Genomic DNA, 26,332 nt, shown 5'->3' with positions numbered 1-26,332 from the left:
CGACTGATTTTGCCCTTAGTCGACTGATAGATTTAAGTTAGTTAACTGATTTTGTCCTTAGTCGACTGATGTGATCGATCAGTCGAGTCATATTACCTTCTGTTTGCTCGGAGTTGATGACAGTCGACTGATGAACACATCCAGTCGAGTCCATTACCTTCAGTCGACTGATATGAAGCTTCAATCGAGTTGTTATACCTTCTGATTGGCATCAGTCGACTGCCTTTCAAGGTCAGTCGACTAATCACCAGAAATGGCTCGACTGGAGTTAAATCCAGTCGATTGATGACGCGCGTATCAGATGTGATAACTTAGTGCTAGTCGACTGATTTTACCACATCAGTCGATTGTCACTTGTGAAAAATGGAGTCAGGAGGGCTCGAGAGCTCGTTCTTTGGACCAAATGGAGTCGGAGAGGGCTCGGTAGCTCGGTCTCTAGACCAGATGGAATCAGAGAGGGCTCGGGTGAATTTCGAGGACACTTGCGATGTCTGTTTTTCACACTATCAGTAAAATAATATGAACAAAAATAAGATGTTTCTTCAACTAGATAAGCATTACATATAAATCATTCAACTCTTGCTTTGTTACGAACATTATTCTTTAATCTCCTCAAAAATCGTTCAAAAGGATACATCCATCTGTACTGCACAAGACCACCTAATCGTGCCTCATAAGGTAAATGAACTGGTAGATGTTCCATTGAATCAAAAAAATTAGGTGGAAATATATGCTCAAGTTTACAAAGAAGAATTGGAATTTCAATTTCAAGGCGAATCATTTCCGATGTCATGATAACCCTCGACGTTAAATTTCTTTAAAAAAAAGACTCAATTCTATAAGTGCTTGCCAAACATTATTAAGAAGCAGGTCATGGAAGGAGATTGGAATAAGTCTTTGCATGAACACGTGACAATCATGACTCTTCATACCAAACATTCTTAATTTTGTCATATCCACACATCGAGCCATATTCGAAAGATAACCATTAGGGAATTTGACTTCTTTCAACCAACTACACAATATCTGTTTATTTTCTTTGTCCAATGTATAGCAAGCCTTTGGAAATTTACTGGTTGCTTCATTTTGATGCAACTCAGGTCTGTTAACTAATTGTTTAAATTTTTCACGTGATTTTACTGTGTCTTTAGTTTTGCTCATAACATTCATTACAATATTGAAAATATTATGCATAAATAGGAGAAAACTTTTGAATTTGAAAAAGCAAGTATCTATATCATGTCCATTAAGCATGTTTGATAATTTAAAAAATAGAAATAAAAATTTAGAAAATTTAGTTGTGAAATTGGAAATTGATATTACATGCCTGCGACAGAAAAAAAATTATTATCCTGAAAGTTTGAATTGGTACATTAAGAATCACAAGGGCCAACTTAGGAAAATACTTAGAAATTATGTGCTTCCGAAATTATTACATATGTACTTAATTGACTAACTTTTTTTTGTTATTACTTATTATTTTAGAAAATTTAGTTCAATTAGTTTTTGCTAAAGAAAAATTATGTTTCTATTTTTCCTCAATGCACAGAGATGTCATCTATCCACTGGAAATTTTTTAAATTTTCATGATTTTTTATTCAAAATTCAAATTCTAAATCTTAAAAATAGATAAAAAATTTATTTTCTCATATATGATTTTTTCAGATTCAAATATAATTAGTAGACTTCATTGAAATTTTATTCAAATTTTTTTGAAAGGTTTTTGAATTTTTTAAATATTTATTCTTCAAAAATTTCTCTCTATTAGTATTTGATTTATTTTCAGACTTAGTGAATGATTTTAAAGTTGAAAATTTTTGTACAAATCTCTATTTTCCACTTATATAAAAATTTTCAAAATTTTCTAATAGATTTTCTAGTTTGTATGAATTTTTTATTAAAATTTGATTTTTTTAAATTTTAAAATTCTTATAGAAAATTATTTTGATCAGATCAAATTTTTTCTGATCTACACATCATGTGCTGACTTTGTCAAAAAAATATTTTTTCATATTTTTTAATATAATTTCAAATTTTAAAAATTCATTCTTCAAAATTTTATTATCTAAATATTTCATTTATTTTTCCTCATAAAAAATTCAATTAATTCTAAAAATTTTTGGACTATTCCCAAACATTTTATTCAACTTTCACAAAAATATTTGAATTTTTATGACAATGAAATTATTTTTTATAAATTTTTATGTGAAAATTATATTTTAAATTTGAAAAATACTTAGCTAAGCCATTTTTTGATCTGTTCTACATTGATTAGACACTTATAAAAAATTTTAGGTTTTTTTTTTGAGTTTGCACAATTTTTTTTCCTTACCTAGTTTTAAATACCCCTTTTTTTGCCGTGATCAAAGGGGGAGATTAGGCTGGAGTTCAGGAGGAGGTTATAGTTTTGACATGCAAATTTCTTTTTATGTTTACTGTTTATTTAGTTTTATTACTTCTATTATTTTTTGAGTTAACCCTAATTGAACTTGGATTGATGCACATCAAAAAGGGAGAGATTATTGGTACCCCGGTCAGTTTTGATGTGATCAACCAAGTTTGTTTGGTCCTGTTGTTGTTCTGATCCCTCTGTTGAGTGTGCAGGAACTTAGGAACGGAGGAAGTCGAGCATAAAATGTAGCGGACAAAAAGGATTGCGCAGGAAAATGAGCCGATGGGTTTAGTGCAATCCGAGGGACGCGGAAGCTGTGGAAGTACATGCCGGTGGAGCGAGAAGGATGTGCGTGACGTCCGAGGGACTAGAAGCCAGGAGAAAGTATGCTTGAGGGGCGAAAGGCCGGAGTTGGATTCGGGTGAACCTAACTCCGGTTGGCCAAAAATCACCCAAACATCAGTTCTACAAAAGTCAACCTTATTAGCTTTTGATCAAGTCAAATGTTGACACTTGACTTTGAAGACCAAACAAAGCCCTTGAGAAGCTGTGAAGATAAAAAGGAAAGGAAGACTTTATCTCTTCAATCTTAAAGGATTGCTTCGAGGCAAAGATAATTAAAGAAGATAAAAGTCTTTGAACTGGCTGAAGGTTTAATCAAAGAAGATAAAGCTCAGCCTTATTAATAGATAAAGATCTATTTCTCATCAAAGATAATTTTATTTTTGATCAATGGTTAAGATTTAAGTTTATCTCCTATCAACAATCAAGGTCTTATCTACGGATCAATGGCTAGGATAAAATCCCATCTACGACCAACGGTCAAGATCAACTATCTAAGGCTATAAATAGGCTTAGAAGTTTAGAGTTAGACATTCAATTTTGCTTGTAAACTCTCTCTAAGTCTGTGTACTTTAACTTGTAAAGGTTTCTCCGTCTAAAAGAGTTTCTTAGTTGAGCTTCAATTGTCTTGGAAGCAACCATCCAGTTGCAACAAAGTTTAAAAAAGATGAGTGTCTATTCTTTATTTCTTAATCCATCTATTCACCCCCTTCTAGCCGATCCACCTCGATCCTACAGATTGAAGACACTAAAAATGGAGATGTCCGAAGGAATGTTAGTGCACTTCATCTTAATATCTTTTTCTATGCAGTTCACTCTTTTTAAGATCAGTTACAATACTCAAAAGGAAAAGTGGACATTAAATGAGCTTATTACTCAATGTGTACAAGAGGAGAAGAGACTAAAGTTAGAGACATTAAAAGTGTTCATATGGTAACAACTATTAAGAGTAAGAATAAGAAAAGGAAAATGACAATAAATAAGGGTAAGCAAACTGTAGATTTTGGGGTTTCAATCCATAAAGTGCAGGTGAAACTGGATAAAGAACCAACATGTTGCTTTTGCAAGAAAAAAAATCATATGAAAAAGGATTATCTTCAATATGTCACTTGACATAAAAAAGATATTTTTTCTCAACTTTGTTAGTTTTGAAGTCAATGTAGCTATTGTTCCTCATGATATTTGGTGGGTAGATACTGATGCTACTTCTCACATTAGTGCTACTATGTAGGGGTATTTTAGGAATCGACTGTCATTTGATGATGAAAGATACATTTATATGGGAAACGACAAGAAGGTGAAAGGGGAAACGATAGGTGTTTTTCAACTTTATTTAGGAAACAATGTCTATTTGAATTAAGAAGATACATTTATTATACCGTCTTTTTGACAGAATTTGCTTTCTGTTTCTTTTTTGGACAAATTAGACTATATTTGTTCATTTGAAAATGGAAAATTTTATTATTTTCTAAATTCAATATTGCTTTGGCAATGGTTCTTTAATTGATAAGTTGTATAAATTAAATATCATATCTTCTACTATACTAAGAATGAAATAATGTATAGTATAGGAACAAAGCAAAAGGGTTTAAGAGGTTTAGGATTTAGGAGGAGGATTTAGGGGGTTTAGGGTTTGAGGAATTAGGGTTTAGTGTTTAGGGGTTTTAGAGTTTATGATTTATTGTTTAAGGGTTTACGAGTTTAGGTTTTTATGGTTTAATGATTTTTTAAGGTTTAGGATTTAGGGTTTAGGGTTTAGGGCCGGCCAGGGGTTGCCAGTATTTTTTTTTTATTTCCCAACGATCAAACACTCAAATTTATTTTAATCATTTTTATCATGCTAATGACACTGTAATCCATATTGCTATCATGTCGTCATTCAATAGTTGATCCAAGATATATAAAAACCCAAGGTGGATTTTTAACTGAAGAGTGAATACCATTTACTTGTAGCAAATACCTTCTAGCATTTCATTTTATTTGATTGAAATCATATTTCATATGTTCAATTCAATTCCCCTTAACATAATTTTTTTTCAAAGTTTATCTCTATAATTTAAGAATTGAACTTAATTTACTTACAACCCATCAATCAAAATAACATCATGTACAAAAACAAAATAGATACATAGCAACCAAAATGTGGACTAACAAATTTCTAGAACTGTTAATTGATATAGAAGAACATAGTATTTAGAAAAGGATGTTTCATAAAATATTGTAGGACCATGAAGATAATGAAATGTAGCTATCTTAACACAAATAAATATTCCACCAATGTTTTCAAGAATGAAAGAATTTGTAGTTTGCCATGTGCTTACTTGTTCCATTTCCAATAACAGAACATGTCCTCTCCCCATCTCTTCTTTCCAGATCTTCACAAGGTTCTTAGGAAACTATAAGTTTCCTGTGATTGCATGAACTAGTTTTTCAAGTTTCCCAGTCAAATTCTCTCTTTTTTTATAGTTTCTCTATTGAAATCTAAATTCAACTTTAGTGGCTTGTTCACATCCATATATCTTCGCTTAGATATTTTTCAAAATATGGTCAATCTTTTGTGGTGCAAACCCACTGTCAAATATGCATTCAGCAAGGATTTGTTGCAAACGATGTCACATATAATAACACAAATCTTCGTAGAGTTAAATATAGGAGATACTATTTAGCAATCTTAGACAACTAACCACCTTAATTAGTGATGGCAATAATCATCATGTTGCTGAAACTGGGAAACAGTACACAGAATTTTGAAAATCTTGGCACAAAGGAGAAATGAGGGGGCTGCTGGCCAGAGGCGGCCAGCGACGCCCGACGCCGCCCAGGGCCAGGCAGCACCGCCCGACGCCGCCCGACATCCGATGATCTCTCTCCAGCGGCACCGACGGCGAAAAACACAGAAAAAAAAGGAAAACGGAGGGAGAAAGCTTACCACGCGCGAGGAGGAAAGATTTTGGAGAGAAATCACCAAGATCCGGCGAGGGAAAGGTTCGGCGAAAACCGGCGAGGAACAGCTCCGGCGGAAGGAGAAAGTTCGTTCGTGGGAGAGAATCCGCGAGAGGAGGAAGATTTCGTTGCGTGGGAAGAAAAGGAGAAAGTCAGGATCTAGGTTTAAGTTGTTTTTTTTGCGACGAAACCCATTTCGTCGAAAACCAAATTTGTCGCCAAATTGGCGATGAATTATGGATTCGTCGCCAATTTGGCGACGAATACTGGATTCATCACCAAGTTCGCGTGAAAAAAGTGACGAATAGTTTGGATCTAGGGTTTCGTTGATTTTTTTACGACGAAATCTATGTCGTCGCCAAAATCGTTGCCAAATTGGCGACGAAAAAACAAATTCGTCGCCAATTCGGCGACGAATTTATTTTTCATCGCCAATTTGGCGATGAATCGAGTATTCGTCGCCAAGTTCGCATCGGAGAAAAAAAACAAAGGTCTATAGTGAAGTTTTGCAACGAATTTGTAATTTGTCCCTAATTTGGCGACGAATTTTGGAATTCGTCGCCAAATTGGGGACGAAATTGGCGACGAATTATTTTTGGCAACGAAATTGGCAACGAATATGTTGAGTTGCTAAATTGGCAACTAATATTTTGTACGTCGCAAATTTTGTTGCAGATTAGCGACAAAATTTGGATTCGTCCCAAAAATTCGTCGTAAAATACTTATTTTTTTTGTAGTGTTTCCCATTAACTATTATCCTGCAACGTTTGTATGCATCTGCTATAACAGCAAACCATATGAGATGACATCATGGCATGTACACGAAGGAGATAAAATGTGTTATCCTGTTGACTCCCCTACATGGAAACATCTTGATACAATGTTTCCTTCGTTTTCAATGGAACCACGTAATGTAAGACTGGGACTTTCAGCAGATGGATTTCAACCTTTTGGTCAATCTGGACAGCAATATTCATCTTGGTCAGTCATAGTCACACCCTACAATTTACCACCATGGATGTGCATGAAAGATGAATTCATATTCCTTACCGTACTTATTCCAGGCCCAAAGAATCCAAAAGAGAAGATAGATATATTTTTGCAACCTCTTATTGCGGAGCTGAATGAATTATGGAATATAGGGTCTCCGACTTATGATATTGCAACTAAAAGTAATTTTACCTTGCATGCTGCTTTATTGTAGACGATTAGTACTCAATGTTGTCTTGTTGGAGCACGACTGGCAAGTTAGCATGCCCACATTGTATGACAGAGTCAGATGCATTTTTATTACCTTGTAGTGGTAAAATATCTTGGTTTGATAATCATCGTAAATTTTTACCAAAAGAATACCCTTTCAGGCGAAATAAGAAAGAGTTCATAAAGAATGCAGTGGTCAGAAAACAACCGCCCGTAATCAAATCAGGAGAGGAAGTCCTTCAGAAAATAGACAACTAACTTAAATAAATATATTGCTAAGGTATGCAAGTGTGGTTGGAAGAAACGGAGCATATTTTGGGAGTTGCCATATTGGAAGTATTTGCTCATTCGGCATAATTTAGATGTGATGCATGTGGAAAAGAATTTTTTTGATAATATTTTCAATATTGTAATGAATGTTATGGGCAAAACTAAAGACACAGTAAAATCACGTGAGGAATTGAAACAATTAGTTAACAGACCTGAGTTGCATCAAAATGAAGCAACCGGTAAATTTCCAAAGGCTTGCTATACATTGGACAAAGAAAGTAAACAGATATTGTGCAGTTGGTTGAAAGAAGTCAAATTCCCTGATGGTTATGTTTCGAATATGGCTTGATGCATGGATATGATAAAATTAAGAATGTTTGGTACGAAGAGTCATGACTGTCACGTGTTCATGCAAAGACTTATTCCAATTGCCTTCCATGATTTGCTTCCTACTAATGTTTGGCAAACACTTACAGAATTGATCGAGTCTTTTTTAGAAATTTAATGTCGAGGGTTATCATGACATCAAAAATGATTCACCTAGTTTTTTTCGATCGATAATCGGTCGTTAATCGGATTTAGTGACCGATTAGAGATCGAAAATTCGGTCACTAATCGTGGTTTTTTTTGTAGTGTAAGACTTTTCAAGAATGTTTTAAAACAAATTTAAATATGTTGAGGTTTAAAAAGAATTTTCAAAATAATATTTAAGTTAAAAAAATTTCAAAACAATATTTGAGTTTAAAAAATTTTCTATACAATATTTGAATTTTAGAAGACTGAAATTGTAAAACATTCAATGACATTTCAGGATTAATTCTTAACGGTCCAAGCATGATTCCAAACTTCAAATTTAGTAAGCATGTATAAATTTTATACTACTAAATATGCATTATTTTTGTGAAAAAATAATATTTGAAAATAAATAAGGTATTAGATTGTCCTTAATTATCCAAATGTCTAACTTTTATTATTAGCTAACTATCATAAGAGAACAATATTCACTAAGTTAGTCGAGTTAAATGTAAGTTTTCAAATAGTTGTTTACTTGAAAGATCACTCAATTTAATTAATTTAAATTTATATTTTAGCTCAGATTTATAGTGATGTATTGACATAAACATCTGAAATCTAGACTTGACCCTAAGCGTTTCACACTATTCTAAGTGGCTCAGTAACAAATAAGGTAACCCTAATATGTTTACGAGATACTGACTGCTTAAAACTATGAGTTCATGTATTCTATGGTAATACCTAGGCTAAGCCCATTAAGACACAAGGTTTTGAAAAACATAGGATTTTGAAAAACATAAATTTTTTAAAAAACATAAGTTTTGAAAAACATAGGGTTTGAAAATACATAAGTAAAAGAAAAATAACATAACAAAAATCCTAATCTATTGAGCACATTCCCATTTATCTTCTAAGTATATTAAATTCAACTTCAGGTAAGGATTTAGTAAAGTTTAGTTGATCTCCGATCATATATCTGAAACAATCGTTGTCTAATATCCATTGATTCAATTTATTTTGTTCTTACATGAAATAAGAGTTGAACTTAATGTTTTGAATTTAAGTTTTAATTTTTGTAGAGTTTAATTTTAGTTAATTTTATTTAATTACATATATAAAGTGTAATTATAAATTTATTAAGTTAACATTATTAAGTTGTAGTTAATAAGTTTTAATTAAATTGAGTTAAATTAACTTAATTAGATTAATTAAATATTAGATTAAATTAAAATAAAACAAATTGATTTAATTTTAATTAGATATTAGGTTAAATTAAATTAATTATATTGATTAAATTGTTATATTAATTGAATTAATTAGTTTAATTAGATATTATATTAAATTAAATTAATTAGATTAATTAGATTAATTAAATTTTAATTAAATTAGGTTAAATTAATTGGATTAATTAGATTAATTAAATTTGAATTCCATCTTATCTATTTCTAGATTATTAATTAGAAAACCTTATAGAGTTTGTGAGATGATTATCAATTTTATTTTTAATTATTAATTTAGTTTGAGTTCTAATAATTGTTTGACTTTGTGTTAGATTCAAATTTAATCGTTGACCAACTAAGTGCACATTTTAGATTTCAATTTTCAAGCAGTGGCAAGACATAGTGACCTACTTAAGTATCGGAGTAATGCCTATTTTCTAGACAAAGTTTTGATTCGTGAACTTAAACACTTAACTAATATATTGAAAAACTCTGGTCAAACTAGTCTAAGATGTGGTGAGGTAGCTTCAACATGTTCCACTTAGCTAAGCAGAAAGCTTCCCTGATATACTATCATCTCACCTCACCTTAGTACTATATTTGGGAAGTGTCAATCAAACCTATATCCTTATCTAACCATTCTAAGTTAAGTAGGAAAATAAACTAAGCATGTATAAAAGTAGTAAGTCAATCAGTCATGCAATTTATTTAATTAAGATGATTTTTCTATTGGCTCCTCCTGGATCATGACCCTGATAAGGTTTAGTCAGATAGTGGATTTGATTATTGGGGATCTAATATTGATTGCTTAAGATTGACTTAGGAACTCATGGTTGAACTCGTTGTCTATTGGTTCAATTAACTAATGATAAGTAAGATTTAAATCGTATTTTGGCCTTGTATCTGAGTTTGGATCGATTGTATAAGGCTCTTTAAGTTTCAAGTATCATATCAAGGTACTTAGAGTTTGAAGTGAACTGTTTGAATGAACCTTTAAGGTCCTCAACTTGAGCTTTTAAAAATAGAATTTTCTTCCTTAAATTGTTGGACTGGAGTTAAAATTCCATTTCAAACATTTGTAATTGAAGAACTTGAGCTAATCTTCTCCTTAAGGGTTATTACCTTTTTTTGGAGCAACTTGACTCGAACATTAAATTTGACTAATTTATGAGTCACATATCTAATTATATCATATAATTTATTTACTAAGTTAGTAGTTACATTGGGGTTCAGACCTTCAGAAATGGATACGAATCCGTGGCTTGTATCTGACTCAACTTTAAACTCGGGCTCAAACTTGATTCTTGCCATCATTGCCAAGTGACTTACTTACTCTTCTTCCTCCTCTGAAGATGAAGATTCATCCCATATTGCCTTCAAAGCTTTCTTTATCCTTTGTTTCTCACCCTTTTTCAGTCTTGGACATTCAACTTTGAAGTGACCCTTCTGGTTGCACTCGTAGTAGGTCACTTCAGATTTGGAAGTCGTGATTCGATTCGATTCAAATTTCTTAGTTCAGACCACCTTTTTGATATCTCCTTTTGTGAATCCCTTCTTCTTCTTGAATAGTTTTCAAACTAGATTAACTAATTCGATGGTGCTTTCATCGTCATCTTCTGATTCTGATTCGTTTGATTGTGGTTCAGTCTTGGTTTCGTTCTTCAAGTTACATGCAAATAAAGTCATACCTTTCTCGGATGCAGTAATATTAGATTGCTAATGAAGTTCAAATTTGGAAAATAATTCATCTAATTTTACTTTTGAAAGATCTCTTGAAACTTTATAAATATCTACCATAAATATCCATAAAATGTTTCTAAAAAATGCTTTCAAAGCATACCTGATTATGCCTCCATTTTCCACACGTTGTTCGTTCGCATGTAAGTCGTTGAGGATGTTTTGGATTCTTGCATGCAACTTGTAAGATATCAGAAATTCTGCTAGTGGGGGAAATGAAACTCGTCTTGCAAAGACGAAATCAACGAAATCGATTGGGTCAAAACAGAGATTGTTTGATTAAGTGAACCAAATGATTAGTTTTGAACCAACTTGGTTTGGTTCAAGATGGAGGGGGTTTTGACAAAATAAAAAGGGATGAGAAGATTAATCTTGTGAAGGCGAATCGAATAAAACTGATTTGGATTAAATCGGAGATCATTTGATTAGTGAACCAAGATTAAATCTGATTTGCTACCGTAAATCCTAAGGTTTAAGCCGGTTCAGCTCAATCCTAATCACGCCGCGTGACTCGTTCACCCAAACCCAAAATTACCCTAACTGCCGCGTGGAGCCAGCGCCTGATGCCGCCCTCCCCTCGCGACCGCCTCTGCACGCCGCCAGCCGAGCCCCTCCTCTGTGAGAACGCCACCGCCCTGCCCCTAGCCGACACCGCGCCCTCACCGCCGTCGACCCCTGCTGCTTGCGTGGAGAAGACATTGCCGTCCGCCTTACGCCGCCTTACGCCTGAGCGATCAAGGTGGGGACAGACTCCAAACGTTCTAGGCCAGGTTCACTTCTTCTCCGCCGAACATTAGATCACTTATCAAGAACTGTGGTTAGCTTGCTAGAGATTTTTTTTTCTATCTGTGGAACCTTATAAGCGAGGTAGTGCCTCGGCATCCCTTGCATCAGAGGACATTTTTACCTAATAAGGAAAATATTAGGTATTGTGATAAAAATAATAATTAATTAATTTGAATATTACTAGTGGTGTAACCTTGCTGAATTTTTACCCACCCACTTTTGCTTCGTTTCATGGGTTCTTCACACAACAACCTTGCTTTACTTACTTGATAATTGTTGCTTACCCACAATCATAATTTAAACATCATCATCTTCCTCTCTCACCATCTCTGGTGTTTGGTACCACCATTGAGGGTCATCTTCAATCCTAAAATGTTAGAAGCCTCCACTTCACCATTACTTTCCAATATTGTTCTTCTGCGCCTTTCTAGTTTCATGACAAATACCATTAAGAAACTAAACAAGATGAAATCGTTGAATTGAAGTGGATTATTGATGGGCTAATTGGAGTCCAATTAGGATTTGTTGTTTGGGTTAGAAATCAGTGATGGTTGTTGTTTACGGTTAGGTTAAATACAGATTAAGCTAAGTGTTTTAATGGAATAAGGTCAGCTTGAAATTAGAGTAACCATGTTGTATTAATTTGATTTAATTAGGTTAAGTTAGAGTTGGACCTTTGGGATCTATTGGGTTGACTTATGTTGATCCTAGTTGATTCGAGTAAGGCTAACTTGAGTTTAATCGGTTAGGTTAAGTGTTAGATCTCTAATTGGCTAGATCTATGTAATTATTAGTGAATATTGTTTATTGTAATTTGCAGGACTTTGACTCGTTAATCTTGATATACACGGAGTTTAGTATTTTCTGGAGGTTCTGATTTGACGTGTGTCACACCAGGTGGGTACTCCTGTGCTTGGTCAACACAGATCCTCTTTTTGTAGTGCATAATTTAATTATTTATTCTGTTGCTATCCTTGTTGCATTGTTGCCTGATTCGTTGCTTGATTCATGCTTGGCACTTACCGTTGACCCTGATATGGTCTGTTTATCTTTAATATAGTCTCCTTAATTGTTGTCTTATCATATTTGATGTTGCACATATCATGATGTTGTAGTAGTTATATGTTGAACTATGCATCGTAGCATGTTGTTGTTGTTAACTCTCACTGCATAGGTTGGGTGAGAGCATTATAGCACTGCACAGGTTGGGTGCTACCAGGACTAGCTAGATAGCTCTCCTGAAGACTGCCCCTCCCCCTCGCGTGTAGTAGTTTGTTGTTGGAGCGGGTGATTCCTGTCGTGCATCCCAGTTCACTGCACAAGTTGGATGTCTAGGGATGTTGACGGCAGACGGTGACATTTTCCCAGCTCCCCACTCACGTGTAGTGGTCTGTTGTTGGAGGGCGTACAGTTGGCCTGTCGTGCGCTCCAGTTTACTGCACAGGTTGGGTGACTGAGGTTGGCGAGTACAGACAGTGACCATGCATGCATTTATTGTTCGTTGTTTACTACATTTATAGCTGATGCATTTGTTGTTATATGATTATACACTTGTTGTTATATGACTACTGCATTTGTATGACATGGCATACATGATTCTCATATCATATGTTGACCTTGCTCTTGTAGTATCATGTTGAAACTGTATACCGTTTGATATCCATACTTATATTCTTTGATACCTTATTATATCGTGCACTTTCATTCTAGTACCCACTGAGTATTTTTATACTCACTACTCAGACCCTGGGATTTTCTGTCTCCTCAGGTAGTAGATAAAGAAGGATATTGAAGCTTGAAGTTCTGTCAGACTACCCCCATCTCACAGCAAGGCGAAGTTGGTCTTCCTCCGTGTGTTTTCGGATTGTTGGTTTTTCGGATTTTATTTGGTTGTGTAATTCCGTCTTGTTTTCGATGTGTAGTTTTCGGTTGATAAGTAGAGGTGTGGTTCTGGATTACGTTTGATGTATGACTTTTGGACTTACGTATGTATACGTGGATTTTATCATTGTTTTAATTCCGCTAGCACAGTTTTTATTTTTGTGGTCTGATGGAGTTCGTTGTCGACCGTTACTGTGGTCATACCTGGTTGGTTTATTGTTGTAGTTTACTATGGTCATATGTATGTGTTAGATATGTGTATATGGTCGTGTAGGTCCTTATTTATGTAGTTTAATTTTGTATTTACATATATTGGATTGTAGATGGCCGTGTGGGCCTGTATCTTAAAATGTATCCAGGAAAAGTTGAATTGTTATAGGGGAGATGTTGTCGAATTTTTCGGACGGTCGTCTCTCGGGATGTGACACAACTGACTTGCAGTTCTCCGTCTTGCATGGTTATGTTGTATAATTTATTGAATAGTAAGCCTCTTTTGCATACTTTTACATCGGGCATCTCTTCGTGCAATTCTATTAGTTTGTCTCATAGGTCTTTTGCACTGATGAACGGGCCAATGCAGTTGAGCTCTTCTTTAGTTAGATCGAATTGGAGGGTCTGTGTGGCTTGACATCAACCTCTATTCGCTTCTTGGTTGTGTTGTCTCATTTGTTGTACTCGAGTGGTACTCCTTCGTTGATAGGAAGTGTGAATTCAGTTTGGACAACAATCCACATTTCCATCTGGGTCTAGTCCTCCATTCAACCCTTCCAATAGTTGAAATTTTCACTCGAGAAGATAGCAAGACGGGTCATGCTATACTCTTCTTGATGGGTCATTTAGAAGAATACTTGTAAAAAATAACGAAAGAAATGTACTAAGGCTTGACTTTGGATTAGTAGTGTAGGAAAAATAGAATAGTTAAATAATAATAATAAAAAACTTGTTCGAACAATGGTTGCACCAATCACAGTACCCCTACTCTGATATCAATTGTAGAATCAGAGAGCGTACCAGAGGGGGAGGAGGGGGGATGAATAATGTGTATCATTTTTTCACTTATTTTCAAAAACTCGTTATAGAGATAACAACGGAAATAGAAATAACACAAAAGTACACGTTTATTTTTACTTTGTTCACAGTTTCTAACTGCTACTCCAAGGCTTGTAGTCATTGATCGCTTCCGAGGAGAAATCTACTAATATGCTCCTTCTCAAAGAAGGAGGTTCATCTTTTACAAAGATAGGGGTCGGTAACAAGTTTATCGATCCTTTTCAAAAAGTAAGTATGAAAGATGAAAACTGAAATAAAAACTACTGACACTGAAGATTCGCATATGTGTATGGGTGTCAGAGTAGTACGTTGGCGTTGTGTTAGAATTTCGGAGTAGAACAAGAGTACGAGGCGGTAGTAATTGATCTTCTGAAGTTGTTGGGCAAAACTTCTTTTAAAGGATATTCTGGATGCCTGGATCCTTCTGGGCTCCTAGATCCCTTCTAGGCACCCCAACTTGACCTGATTCGATCCGACATTGTCCTACTTTATCTATCTTCGACACTTGGATCCCTTCCGAAAACTTATAATGTTGACGTGGCATGATTAGGATACCACCCTCTTCAACTACGACTTATCCTTCTTCAGACGCCTAGTTCCCTTTCGGGTGCCTGGACTGCTGACGTTGCAAGGATGAAGTTTTATCTTGTTACGATTTATCCTTGTTTGGGCACCTAGAACCCTTTCGATCACCTGGAGTCCATTGTTTTGGTCAGCTTCTGATCTCAAGTCCATGCACCACAATGTTAGCACAAGTGAACATAATATATTATGATTGACAGCTTTCCAAGCTGTCAAGTCTCAACTCCAGATCTCCTATGAAACCTTAGGTTGGACTAATGCTCACTACTCTCTTTTAGAGAGCGCACCTTCACAACCACTCAGGAGAGTTTATCTGGTGCCAAATCTTGGTCCACCCGATCTATTTGAATGTCCTACTCAGCATTTGATCCTTTGAACCTCAATCTCTGGTCCGATTCAATCTTGATCCTCCATACTCCATCAAGTCCCTCCACCTAGTGTCCCTGATCTACTAAGACTTCCATGCCTAGCCATGGTCTAGTCGATCCACTAGGATTTTTTCTTACCTAACCTCCAGTTAGGACTTGTCTTGCTTAGCCTCCAACCAAGATTTTTCTAATTGTGCTACATGCACGCTAGATCAAGGCATATTAGATCACTAATATAACATATACTTTGAATCCTTTGCTATTATCAAAATATAGGTTCAATTATTTGGTGCTCCTTGCACTAACATTTCGACCATTAGAATAATTGAAAATCGTGTATCAATTGATTAGTAGTATATAACAATCGACTGACATAATCATTCTACGCTTTCTTGTACGGTATCAAATAACATTGTGAAAATTGTGTCATTTAACTATGTCTAAAATAGTCCCCTTTGATTACAAAGAAAAGAGTAAGATGAGGATGATCCATCAACTCAATATTCTTAGGTCAACTGTCCATTAAAAAAAATCATTCGTTAATTCGTTGAAGTTGGAACTTGATTCTTAGATGTATGAGAAACTGAGAAGGCGCTTGCCCTTGAGGCGATGTCTCCTATTTAACTCTTACCCTCCTCTCATTTCTAAAGAGTTATAAGAAGTTAAAAGCTCATTATGACTTAATTTGAAGATCTCTTTATTTTTTGGGGGTCAAAAGTCATTGTATTTTGAAAGACAATGGCTAATAAATCGAAGCACTTAGGTAGGAGCAATATCATCTTAAAGCGTCTAACTTGGCTTCAGTCTTAAATTTCTTATTGAAAAGGATAAACTTATCCAAAAAGATTTATCTGCATCTAAAAAGGTGATCGGATGAACGATAATATTAAGTCAATGATGATGATATAAAAGGTGCACTGCATACCCAAAAAAGGTGTCTTGATAATAAGAAAGATGAATAATTGTTTGGAATTGAATTATTTGGATTTGTTTTGATAGATCTCGTTCGACAATTTTAAGATGATGCTTCCGTTATAGCAATTATGATTCCTACTCTGAAAAAAATTAAAATATGTATTATTATTTTTTTATATTTAATATTTAATTTATATTGATTAATTTTGAAATAGACGATTCAATCTCATATTTTATTTTTTAAATAAATTTAAAAAGTAAGAGAGCTCAAGTGAAGGATCGAATCTCAATGCCATTAATTGTTTAAAGTTAAAAAATTCATTAGAACTTACTTCAAATGATGATAATAAAAAATATTATTTTACTTGATTGCATGGTACCTTGCATGGGTTAGTATTAAAAGATGCTTCATTATATCCGAACATTATCCTCGAGTGAAGGGATCATTTGAAAGTTTGCTAGATTCAAAATTTAGAACACTCCTATCTTAAGTCGAAAGTTATTGTATCTTAGTAAAAAAAAATGGTTAATAAATCATAAGAACTCGAGTGGGATAATTTTGTTTAGAGAAAGAATATAACTCCTCTTTTGTGTAAAAAAAAAAAAAAAGGATATGAAAAGGATGTCACCTCAATAGTCTCACATGATTGGTCTCATGACTATTTGTGAGGACGTAAATCGAGAAGTTACAGTTGACAACGACGGAGGAAGATATTATTCGGATTCATCGAAATTCGAACTCTTATCCTCTTCATGTAACTCTACTCCGTTGTAACCAACTCAGTTATGCTCCGGGGATAAATATAACTCCTACTTTCATCTTAAGTCTCTTATTAAAAGCATAAATCAAAAGGATATCTAAATGATGATATTTAACGGTCTCGACGACAAAAAATGTATGTAGATATTTAAAGGCACATGACAACTTTTCTCCGGGGTCTAACCAAAATCACTTAGATCAACTTCTAATAATCTCATTTCAACAAAGAGGCATGCATCCGGAGCTATTATGATGTGATGATAAATATTAAGGCAGATTTTTAAATAATGAGAATTTAAATTTTATTCATGATATATTATATTTAAAAAATTTATGACATTGACTTGTCCATTAAACTTCATCCATACTTTTTAATTTAATCAAATAATGGGTAGAAAACTTCTATAAAATTAAATTAATTATTTTAAAAATTAGTTGGATCATAAAAATTAAGTATCTAAATTATCAACTTCAACAAAAACACATCTATTTCAATTATATAGTATATTGTAATAAAAGATAAAATCCACTATCCAATAACTCTACATGCTCGGTTTCACGATCATTTATGAGGTACTGTAAATAAGAAAATTATAATTGACTACTACAGAAGGGGCATTACCTCAACTTTATCAAAATTTGATTTTTTTCTACTTCAATAAATTTATCATATATAACTAACTTAATCATGTCCCATTTCAACTATATAGTATATTTCAACAAAGGTGGAATCCTCAGCGATTCTATGACCATATGTGAAGAGCTAAATCAAAAAGTTATAATTGATCACAGCCAACTATAGCAAAAATGAGATGCAAAGTGAGTCATTTGAAGCAAAAATGATCCGTCAGTGAACCAGAAATCAATTGCAGTTATTTATTCAAAAAAGAATTCCAATACTATTTTTATTATGCGCGTAAAATTACAATTTTTAAAAAATCTTTCTTTATTTTTAATTTATTTCTATTATAGCATCTTTCCTCACATTTCAAGCCCAAGTCCTCCCGAAACTACACGTGGCCGCGTACAAGTTATCCACGATTTATCTACCCTCTCATCACTAATCTCCATAATTCTGGGTGACGATTTCACTCAATTAATCTCCACAATTAATAAAAATTAAAAAAACTCAATTGTTATCTTTCATCGTGACCGCTGAGATCATTGTTCTCTGGGTTTAATTGCATCTGGTCCGTTCAATTCTCCGTCTATCATTGTCTGCGTCGCCTGAAGATCTTGCGAGCGGCGGTGAGTTCCCTCCCAGTGAACTCCGGCGAGGGAGAGCGCTCGAGGAGTTCCTCCCAGCGCCGGAAATGGATCTCCCGATCACGCCTCAGTGTTTCAGTTCACGATCGGGGTTCCTCTCTGGCTCCCCTCTTTTGGACGCCGGAAATGTCCCAATCCTGCAGCGGGCTTGGTCGTCCTCGACTTCTCCCCGTCTGAGTCGGCGGTTTGTCGTGTCGTTCGCGAAAATAAATAACTTTGCTAGACCTAGGATCAGAAGATTCGGAATTCACGCCCAAGCCTCCGCCGATACCGCTGTCGCTGAAGCGGATGTCGACTTTGAATCCCTCTTTTCGGAGGGCGCTGTGGTGGAATCGCTGAGGAAGCAAGGGAAGAAGAAGTCGAATACCGGGGCGTCAAGCGTATCGTCGGGGGTTAGGTTAGAAAACATCAGCAAAAGCTTTAAAGGTGTGACATTGCTGAAGGACGTCAGCTGGGAGGTCAAGAGAGGGGAGAAAGTGGGCCTTGTTGGAGTTAACGGTGCCGGGAAAACTACCCAATTGAGGATAATTGCTGGACTGGAGGAGCCTGACTCGGGGAATGTGATTAAAGCGAAGGAAAATATGAAGATTGCGTTCTTGAGCCAGGAGTTCGAGGTTTGCCCTGGCAGGACAGTCAAGGAAGAATTTTTGAACGCATTTAAGGAAGAGATGGAGGTCGCGCAGAGGTTGGAAAAGGTACAGAAGGCGTTGGAGAGCTCGATAGAGGATCTGTCCTTGATGGGGAGGCTATTGGATGAATTGGATTTGCTCCAAAGAAGAGCTCAGGATCTAGACCTAGATGAAATAGATGTAAAAATTAGTAAGTTAATGCCCGAGCTTGGATTTGTGCCAGAGGATTCAGATCGGTTGGTAGTTTCATTCAGCAGTGGATGGCAGATGAGAATGTCTCTTGGGAAAATTCTACTTCAGGTAAGGGTGTCTGTATGCTGTGCATTTTCATTTTACTGGAAAAGGAAACACATTTACTAAAGAAATTCTTGCATGTTGAATAAATTCAACCTCATGGATTTTTGAGTTTCTCTTTGCTAAAATAAAAGTTTTGGTGTTAAAAATTGAATGTGAAGCTGTTCAGTGGCGTAAACTTGTTAAAGATTATGTTTGGATCTTCTGTTTATTGGCAGGTGAAATTTTGCTGTTACTTTGTATTGGTGAACTTACACAGAGGACAAATTAGCTTATCAGTCTGTTTATGTTGAAAATATACTTTTTGGTTGCTTTGAGTTTATCATGTTTTAATTTGTTTTGCACTTGTTTTCACAGTTGTACAAATTTTTATGCAAGTTCATAATTGCATATACTAATTGTTGGAAAAGAATTTAAAACAATATATTTTCTCTCAGGAGTTACTTGTCAAACTGCAGCTCAGCTTATGATAATGCTCAGAAACCTATATCGTATCATTAGTTCAAGGTTGACTTGACACCCATTGGTTTTGTTTTTTCAGCTTATCTTTTGTCCTGCTTGATTGCCATCACATTAGTTTTTCTTCTGTGCTAAGTTCATAGTCAAACTATATTCATTTGTGCCTCACCAGTCGAATTATGCTCATTTTATTTTCTGTGAGTTTCATGTAGTAAGCATTGTGGTTTATTTCCTGTAAATTATGGTTGCAGGATCCAGACTTGCTGCTTCTTGATGAGCCCACAAATCACCTTGATCTAGATACAATTGAGTGGCTGGAAGGCTATTTGAACAAGCAAGATGTGCCTATGGTTATCATATCCCATGACAGAGCTTTCCTTGATCAGTTGTGCACAAAAATCGTGGAAACTGATATGGGAGTGTCCCGAACATTTGTGGGTAACTACTCTGAGTATGTGCTGGCAAAAGCAGCATGGGAGGAAGCTCAATATGCAGCATGGGAGAAGCAACAGAAGGAGATTGAGCATACCAAGGACTTAATAAACAGATTAGGGGCTGGGGTTAATGCTGGTAGGGCATCTAGTGAAGAGAAGGTAACAAGGATCTTGTTTGTGTGTGTTAGGTTATAAATATGAAATTCTAATTTGTGGTTACTAGGGCTAATGGTTTAGTCCTACATGATATATTTAGTCATCAGTGTTACATCAAGAGGCCTATATGATGTAGCTGAACTCTATTGTGGATACAACAGAAATATTACCCCTCTCAGCAAGTCCCCTTCTAGGATTTGAGTTTTATTCTCGATATCCTATGGAGGAAGCTGTGGTTTTAATGTGACAACCCAGCCTTCCTCCATCTCCATGTGCCATAAAGTATAATTCTCTTCATAATTATTAATGGTTCTCTTACATGAGATGTTTAATCATCAAGTGTTATGTTTATATATAAGTGTAATGTTTTTTTTTGGAACAGCAAATAACATGTTCATTTTTGATTCGGTAGTTAAATATATGCTTTAGGATAGTAATTCTAATACATTAGTTAAACATGGAGATGACTTTGAATAAATCAGCCATTTTAGAATTAGCAAGATGAGTATGTAGTTAAAGTTTCTAATGTTTCTTCAATACAGTACTTCCAAGCTTTATATCTGAATGCTCACTATGCTTATTTTGTGGCAATTTCTAACTGCCTCATTGTGATCTCACATCAGAAATTAGAGAAACTTCAAGAAGAAGGACAAATTGAGAAGCCTTTTCGGAGAAAGCAATTAAAAATTAGGTTCCCTGAGCGTGGCAGAAGTGGGCGGATGGTCTTAACTTTAAAGAATCTAAATTTTGGATATGATGATAAGGTAAGCAATATCCCTTTGACATCTTAGTATAATGTGTGGCTACTAGGCAATGTTCTTATTAGTAAGAAAGAGAAGTCACACCTATGCATGTCATGTACCATGGCACTTAAACTTTTTTTTTTTAATTTAGTAACTATTTTTCTGGATCTGATATGGCAGGTATTGTTTAATAACGCAAATCTTTTGGTTGAGAGAGGTGACAAAATAGCTATTCTTGGTCCAAATGGATGTGGAAAGAGTACTTTGCTTAAGCTAATTATGGGCTTGGAGAAGCCTGTAGGTGGAGATATTTTGCTTGGAGAGCATAATGTGTTGCCAAATTATTTTGAACAAAACCAGGTTGGTTTGATCTGACTTACTTCCACCTCTTCTTTTTACCACTTTAGTTGCTTGGTGATGCAAGCGATAGAGCAGAAGATAGCAAGATATTGATGATTTCTTAGAGAACAAATGTTCTAAGTTCTCAACATATTACAATTACATATTTCATCAGTTATGCTCAGTTCCATGCCCAATTTGCTTAATAGCTTTATATGGATTGTGGAATTATTTTTGCTAATGGTCCTTGATAATTCCTTTATCCAACTTAAATTTTTTTCTTTGATATGTTGTTTATTGTTACCTCACAATTTCTTAACAGGCAGAAGCACTTGATCTTGGTAAGAGTGTGCTTGAGACAGTTGAGGAGGCTGCAGAGGATTGGAGAATAGATGACATAAAGGGTCTCCTTGGTCGTTGTAACTTCAAATCAGACATGCTTGACAGAAAAGTTTCTCTTTTGAGCGGTGGAGAAAAGTTATGACCTTGACATCTATTTGCAAACTCTCACTGGAATTTTTTGTCCTCTATTGCAAATTGTTTATGCTTATGCTAAATATCTTAAGCAGCTGATAGGCCTCTGTTGTTTCAGGTGGTAGTAAATCATGAAATTTTCCTCCTTTTGAAAAGCAATTTTGGTGTGATGTTTTCAAAGCTTTTAAAAAATATTTTAACAGCATCATTTCCATTTTGTGTTAGCTATTTGATATGCAGAACAAAATTAAGCAGCAAGGAGTCTGCTGTTGTTTCAGTTGGTAGTCAAAATTTCCCACCTTTCCAGAACCAATATTGGTGTAATGTTTGAAAAGCTTTTAAATTCTTCTCCCATCACCTGAAAATTAGAATCAAGCAAAAGCACATATTGTTGTCATAAAATCACTGTTTCTTGCTACCATTGTCCTTTTGTTTCTCTATATTTGTTGTCTACTGATAGTATGTCCTATAATACAATGTTTGCTGAATATTGTTTACCATTGATAACATGTCTATATATTCTTCATTCTGTTACGTACCATTCACAAGATGCCTGTAGATATTAATGAAATCTTCTGACCTATGTTTACTTCCTCATTTCAGGCACGACTTGCTTTTTGCAAATTTTTGGTAAAACCATCTACTTTGTTAGTTTTAGATGAACCTACCAACCATTTAGATATACCGTCAAAAGAGATGCTAGAGGTATCTTTTTCAACCTAGCATTTGATTTTCCTCTACTATGACTTATTGTTTGCAGTTATTAACTTGAAATCTGCTGAAACTTCTGTTATCATGGAACAGGAAGCTATATCTGAGTATCAAGGTACTGTCATCACTGTTTCGCATGATCGTTACTTTATAAAACAGATTGTGAATAGAGTAGTGGAGGTGAAAGATGGGCAATTGCAAGACTATGTTGGTGATTACAATGTAAATTTCTGTGCTTCAGATATCTATTCGAGCAGTTTACTTTTAGAAGGTTATATAAATGCTTTATCATGTTTCTCAAAACTATTATGTGCTGATATTATGTGTTTTCTCAAAGGACCATGAAGAGTATCATTGAATTTTTGATTTACACGTGAGGATCATGTCATTTACTTTTATCTTCTTCATGCAAATAGTTTACTTGCATTTTGTGCCAAGGCTGATTACACTCTTTAGCTTATTTATAGCCACATAAAAGCATTTATGAATTCCTTTGTAATCTTCCAACAGTATTATCTGGACAAGAATCTTGAGGCTAGAGAAAGAGAACTAGAATGCGAGGCTGCTCTTGAGGAAAAGGCTCCGAAAATAAAAGCCAAATCTAAGATGTCGAAGGTGGAACTTTTATCAACTTTTCAATTAGAGAGGGAAATCGTTCTTGATGTTTCTCTGACACCATGATTGCCACCTTCCACTTTACACAGGAGGAGAAAGAAGCTAGAAAGAAGCAAAAGGTGATGGCTTTTCAACAAGCAAAAGCGAAGTCTAAAGGATTGAAGAATGCAAAGCGCTGGAAGCGATGACAACAAAGGAACGAAAATAATCCGTGGCGCTTGAACAACAATAAAGTACCTGATTCATGCACACAATACTATCAACACTATAATTAAAAAGGTCACATTTGTACATAATACATACACCTCTGAGCAAGCATATACTTGCTGCAGGGCTCACATACTATCAACACCTCTGATTAGTCCTTGTGGGTCGTTATCTATTACAATAAATGGAAAGCTAGAGTTTCAGATAATCTGTTGTAAGCTGTACATTGTATTAGCATTCATTGAGATGCACTTGGCCTCCAGTTGCTTGGGCTTTATAAACATTAGTTATATGCTCCATTAAAAGAGACATCTGCCATTTCTTGGAGCATGAGTTGTGGCTGCTCCTTTTGTGTACCATATCATGATGTACTGTAGTCGCCCTCAATGCACTTTGTATAAATTTTATTCAGTTTAAGCATATCGAATGAACAGTCTAATTCAGTGTACTCTTTTCTGAGAAAATAAAAGAAGAGGCATCGTATGTTTAAGCGACTATAGGGTTATGAGTTTTTCTCTCTTCTTCATGTCTCGGATGTTTTTTTTTTCCTTTCTCTTTTCTGTTCTTGTTGAAATGCAAATACGTTGTTAGCATGTGAATAGAAAGATACTCGTTTGTGCCATTCTTTGAGTTTATTAGATTAGCATTGGTGGGTTTCCACGGGCATAGCCGAGTTGATGTTCAGGTGATAGAATTATAACATAAGAGTAAAGTTCGAATCCCTTAGAGAATAAGTTCCTTCCACTTAAGAGACCGTTTGGTATCATGATTTACCACTCTTTCATAGGTCTCAGAGCAGATCGAGAACAACATAGATTAACATTGGTGTAACATTCAAAGTTCATTTTTAAAAAATATTCAGATATTGCAAGATCAGGGAAATTGTTTAGGTCATGCAACATGGCAATTGCTAAATCAGTATAAATATGGTGGGTAGATGCTACTAACAAATTCTCTTTCTCACAGATTCTTAACTAGTTAACTCACTACCATATAAGCAAGGCATGACACAAGCAAGGCGGCCACTTCATCAAGAAGAAATGCCAGACATTGAGAAGAAAACTCAAACTTTTACTGTGCAATATGATAAACAATCATGTGAGTCGCTTTACTTGTTTCCTTAGATTTTTAAGATTCTATTGCATAGTTGATGACTTCATTTTGTTTATGTTCATCAACTTAGAATATTGTATTTCTTGCAAGCTCTTAAATCTTCAATGACCTTCAGCTCGGTGCACGGCGAAGGGAATTAGCCAGATGCCTCAATGCCTCATGCTTGGCCAATTTCTCCCCATAGACTCACTCCTCAGCTGCCTTCATCCGAGTCACCATAAGGAATGCCTCTTCCCATGCCGCCTCCCATGCGAAGGATCTCCATATCGTGAACTAGTTGATCTCGCTCTTGTTGAAGTTTATTCCCACGAGCATTCTTCTTAGTCACTTGAGTCATGACAATTTTTAAGTTCTCTTCCATGCCAGCTACTTGGCTTCTCAGTTTTGCAGCTTCATTATGATAAACCACTCAGATATGGTCTCTCTTCCATAGTAGACCCTCCACCTCTTGTATCCCAAGCATAAGGAATTCTAGAAGGTGGATCTAGCTCATTTTGTGTAGGTGTTGTTGCTCGACGAGACTAGTTTCCCTAGGTGGAGCCGAGAAGGAAGGGATTGACCCATCATAATGCTCGGAGGGAGGACACGACTCCCAGCTCAGGAGACACTCATCTAGCGGGATGATGCAGGAGTCCTTTAGTATGGCCCTCGGGGGTAGGATATGACTCCCTGCTCCAGTGACATACCTCTGATGGGATGATCAGAGGTCCTTTAGTTGATGGAGGAGTCAAACTTCTAGTACCTCTATTGGAAGAATTGGCTGAAGAATCATTATAGATTGTCCAGAGTTTGAAGGACACATGGGCTTAGCGGTGATATCAATCAGAGGGGAGGTTGATGAGTTAGGATTTATGTATTTTTTAATCGATTCAATTTTGAGATTTTACATGAAAATAAATTATGAAATGAATCGATTTGATCGTATTTGTCCTATATTGCATAATCTGAAGCTTGATTATAATTTTCATGATTTAATGACAAATGTTGCATTAATTGAGTTTTAATTGATTGTAGGGTTCAACTCGGGTCAAGCTCGAGCTCAATCGCGATCAAATCGAGCTAATTTGCCCAAATTGATCAAGCCCACATGGAGGACATGACCTAGCTCAAGCTCGATCAAGATCCATGAATTTTTCACAAACCCTAGACTACCCTAAATCCCAGATCAAAGCTCCTCCACCAGATCAGGAATCAACTGTTGAGATGCGTTGATTAATCAAAAGCATAAAACTCGAAACCATAGCTACGCCACTGTTCATCGTCTTCCCGCGACGCCATCCCCTACTCGACGACGTACGGATAGGGCCATCCCCATCCACCCAAACTTCTTCCATTTAGTTGCTTGATCTCTGAGGAGTCTGAAGCCGGCCGATTGGGTATATTCCGGCAGCTGGAGGAGGCGCGACGGCGAGGGTTTCTTCGGCGACCTCATCCTCTGTTTTTGACATCTCCGGCGGTTCGCTGTGCAATCTGAAGCCACGACCCATTGGAGGGGTTCTCTGAGGTTCAAAATTTGACAACCCTAGATTTGGTATGTGTCACGAGTAGGGTTGCAAATTAGAATTTATAAATTTATTGAAAACCCACAATGAATGCAAAACAAATGGAGTATAGGGGTCTCAAGTCGTATTTTTTCAAGGACTAGTAGACAATCGTTAAAATCAAGCTTATGTGTCGTTCTTTTTGGGGTTTTCAAATGTAAAATGGGGGTTTTGATGTTTTGGAATATAATGTAATGAAAATACAATGAAATGCAATTTAAATCAAGCTATCTCCTAATCTAGCCTAACAACAACCCTAAATGCAGTAATCTAAAACCTATAAGAAATCCCTAACTGTTTAAACCCAAAACCTAAACCTAAATATAATCTAAATGGATTTCTGTTTAAAGGATGCAAGCAATGAATCAAACACTACAATAAATTGAAACTAG

General features: G+C 35.5%; 1 protein-coding gene across 1 annotated transcript; it reads left to right on the top strand.

The window, feature by feature from the left end:
- Positions 1-18,233: 18,233 nt before the first annotated feature.
- LOC141814759 (ABC transporter F family member 5-like) lies at positions 18,234-23,682 on the top strand. Its single transcript, XM_074702704.1, has 9 exons — positions 18,234-19,154; positions 19,859-20,200; positions 20,821-20,961; positions 21,121-21,300; positions 21,602-21,757; positions 22,357-22,458; positions 22,558-22,686; positions 22,975-23,079; positions 23,169-23,682. The coding sequence occupies exons 1-9, from the start codon at positions 18,273-18,275 to the stop codon at positions 23,265-23,267; spliced, it is 2,136 nt and encodes a 711-aa protein (XP_074558805.1). The 5' UTR covers positions 18,234-18,272; the 3' UTR covers positions 23,268-23,682.
- Positions 23,683-26,332: the final 2,650 nt, after the last annotated feature.

Source organism: Curcuma longa, chromosome 21, assembly GCF_044706935.1.
Source record: "Curcuma longa cultivar G26 ecotype Majalengka, Jawa Barat chromosome 21, ITB_CL_G26_1.1, whole genome shotgun sequence".
NCBI lineage: Eukaryota > Viridiplantae > Streptophyta > Magnoliopsida > Zingiberales > Zingiberaceae > Curcuma > Curcuma longa.
The sequence above is the reverse complement of the archived record's forward strand: the minus strand, read 5'-3'. Positions and strand labels throughout refer to the sequence as shown.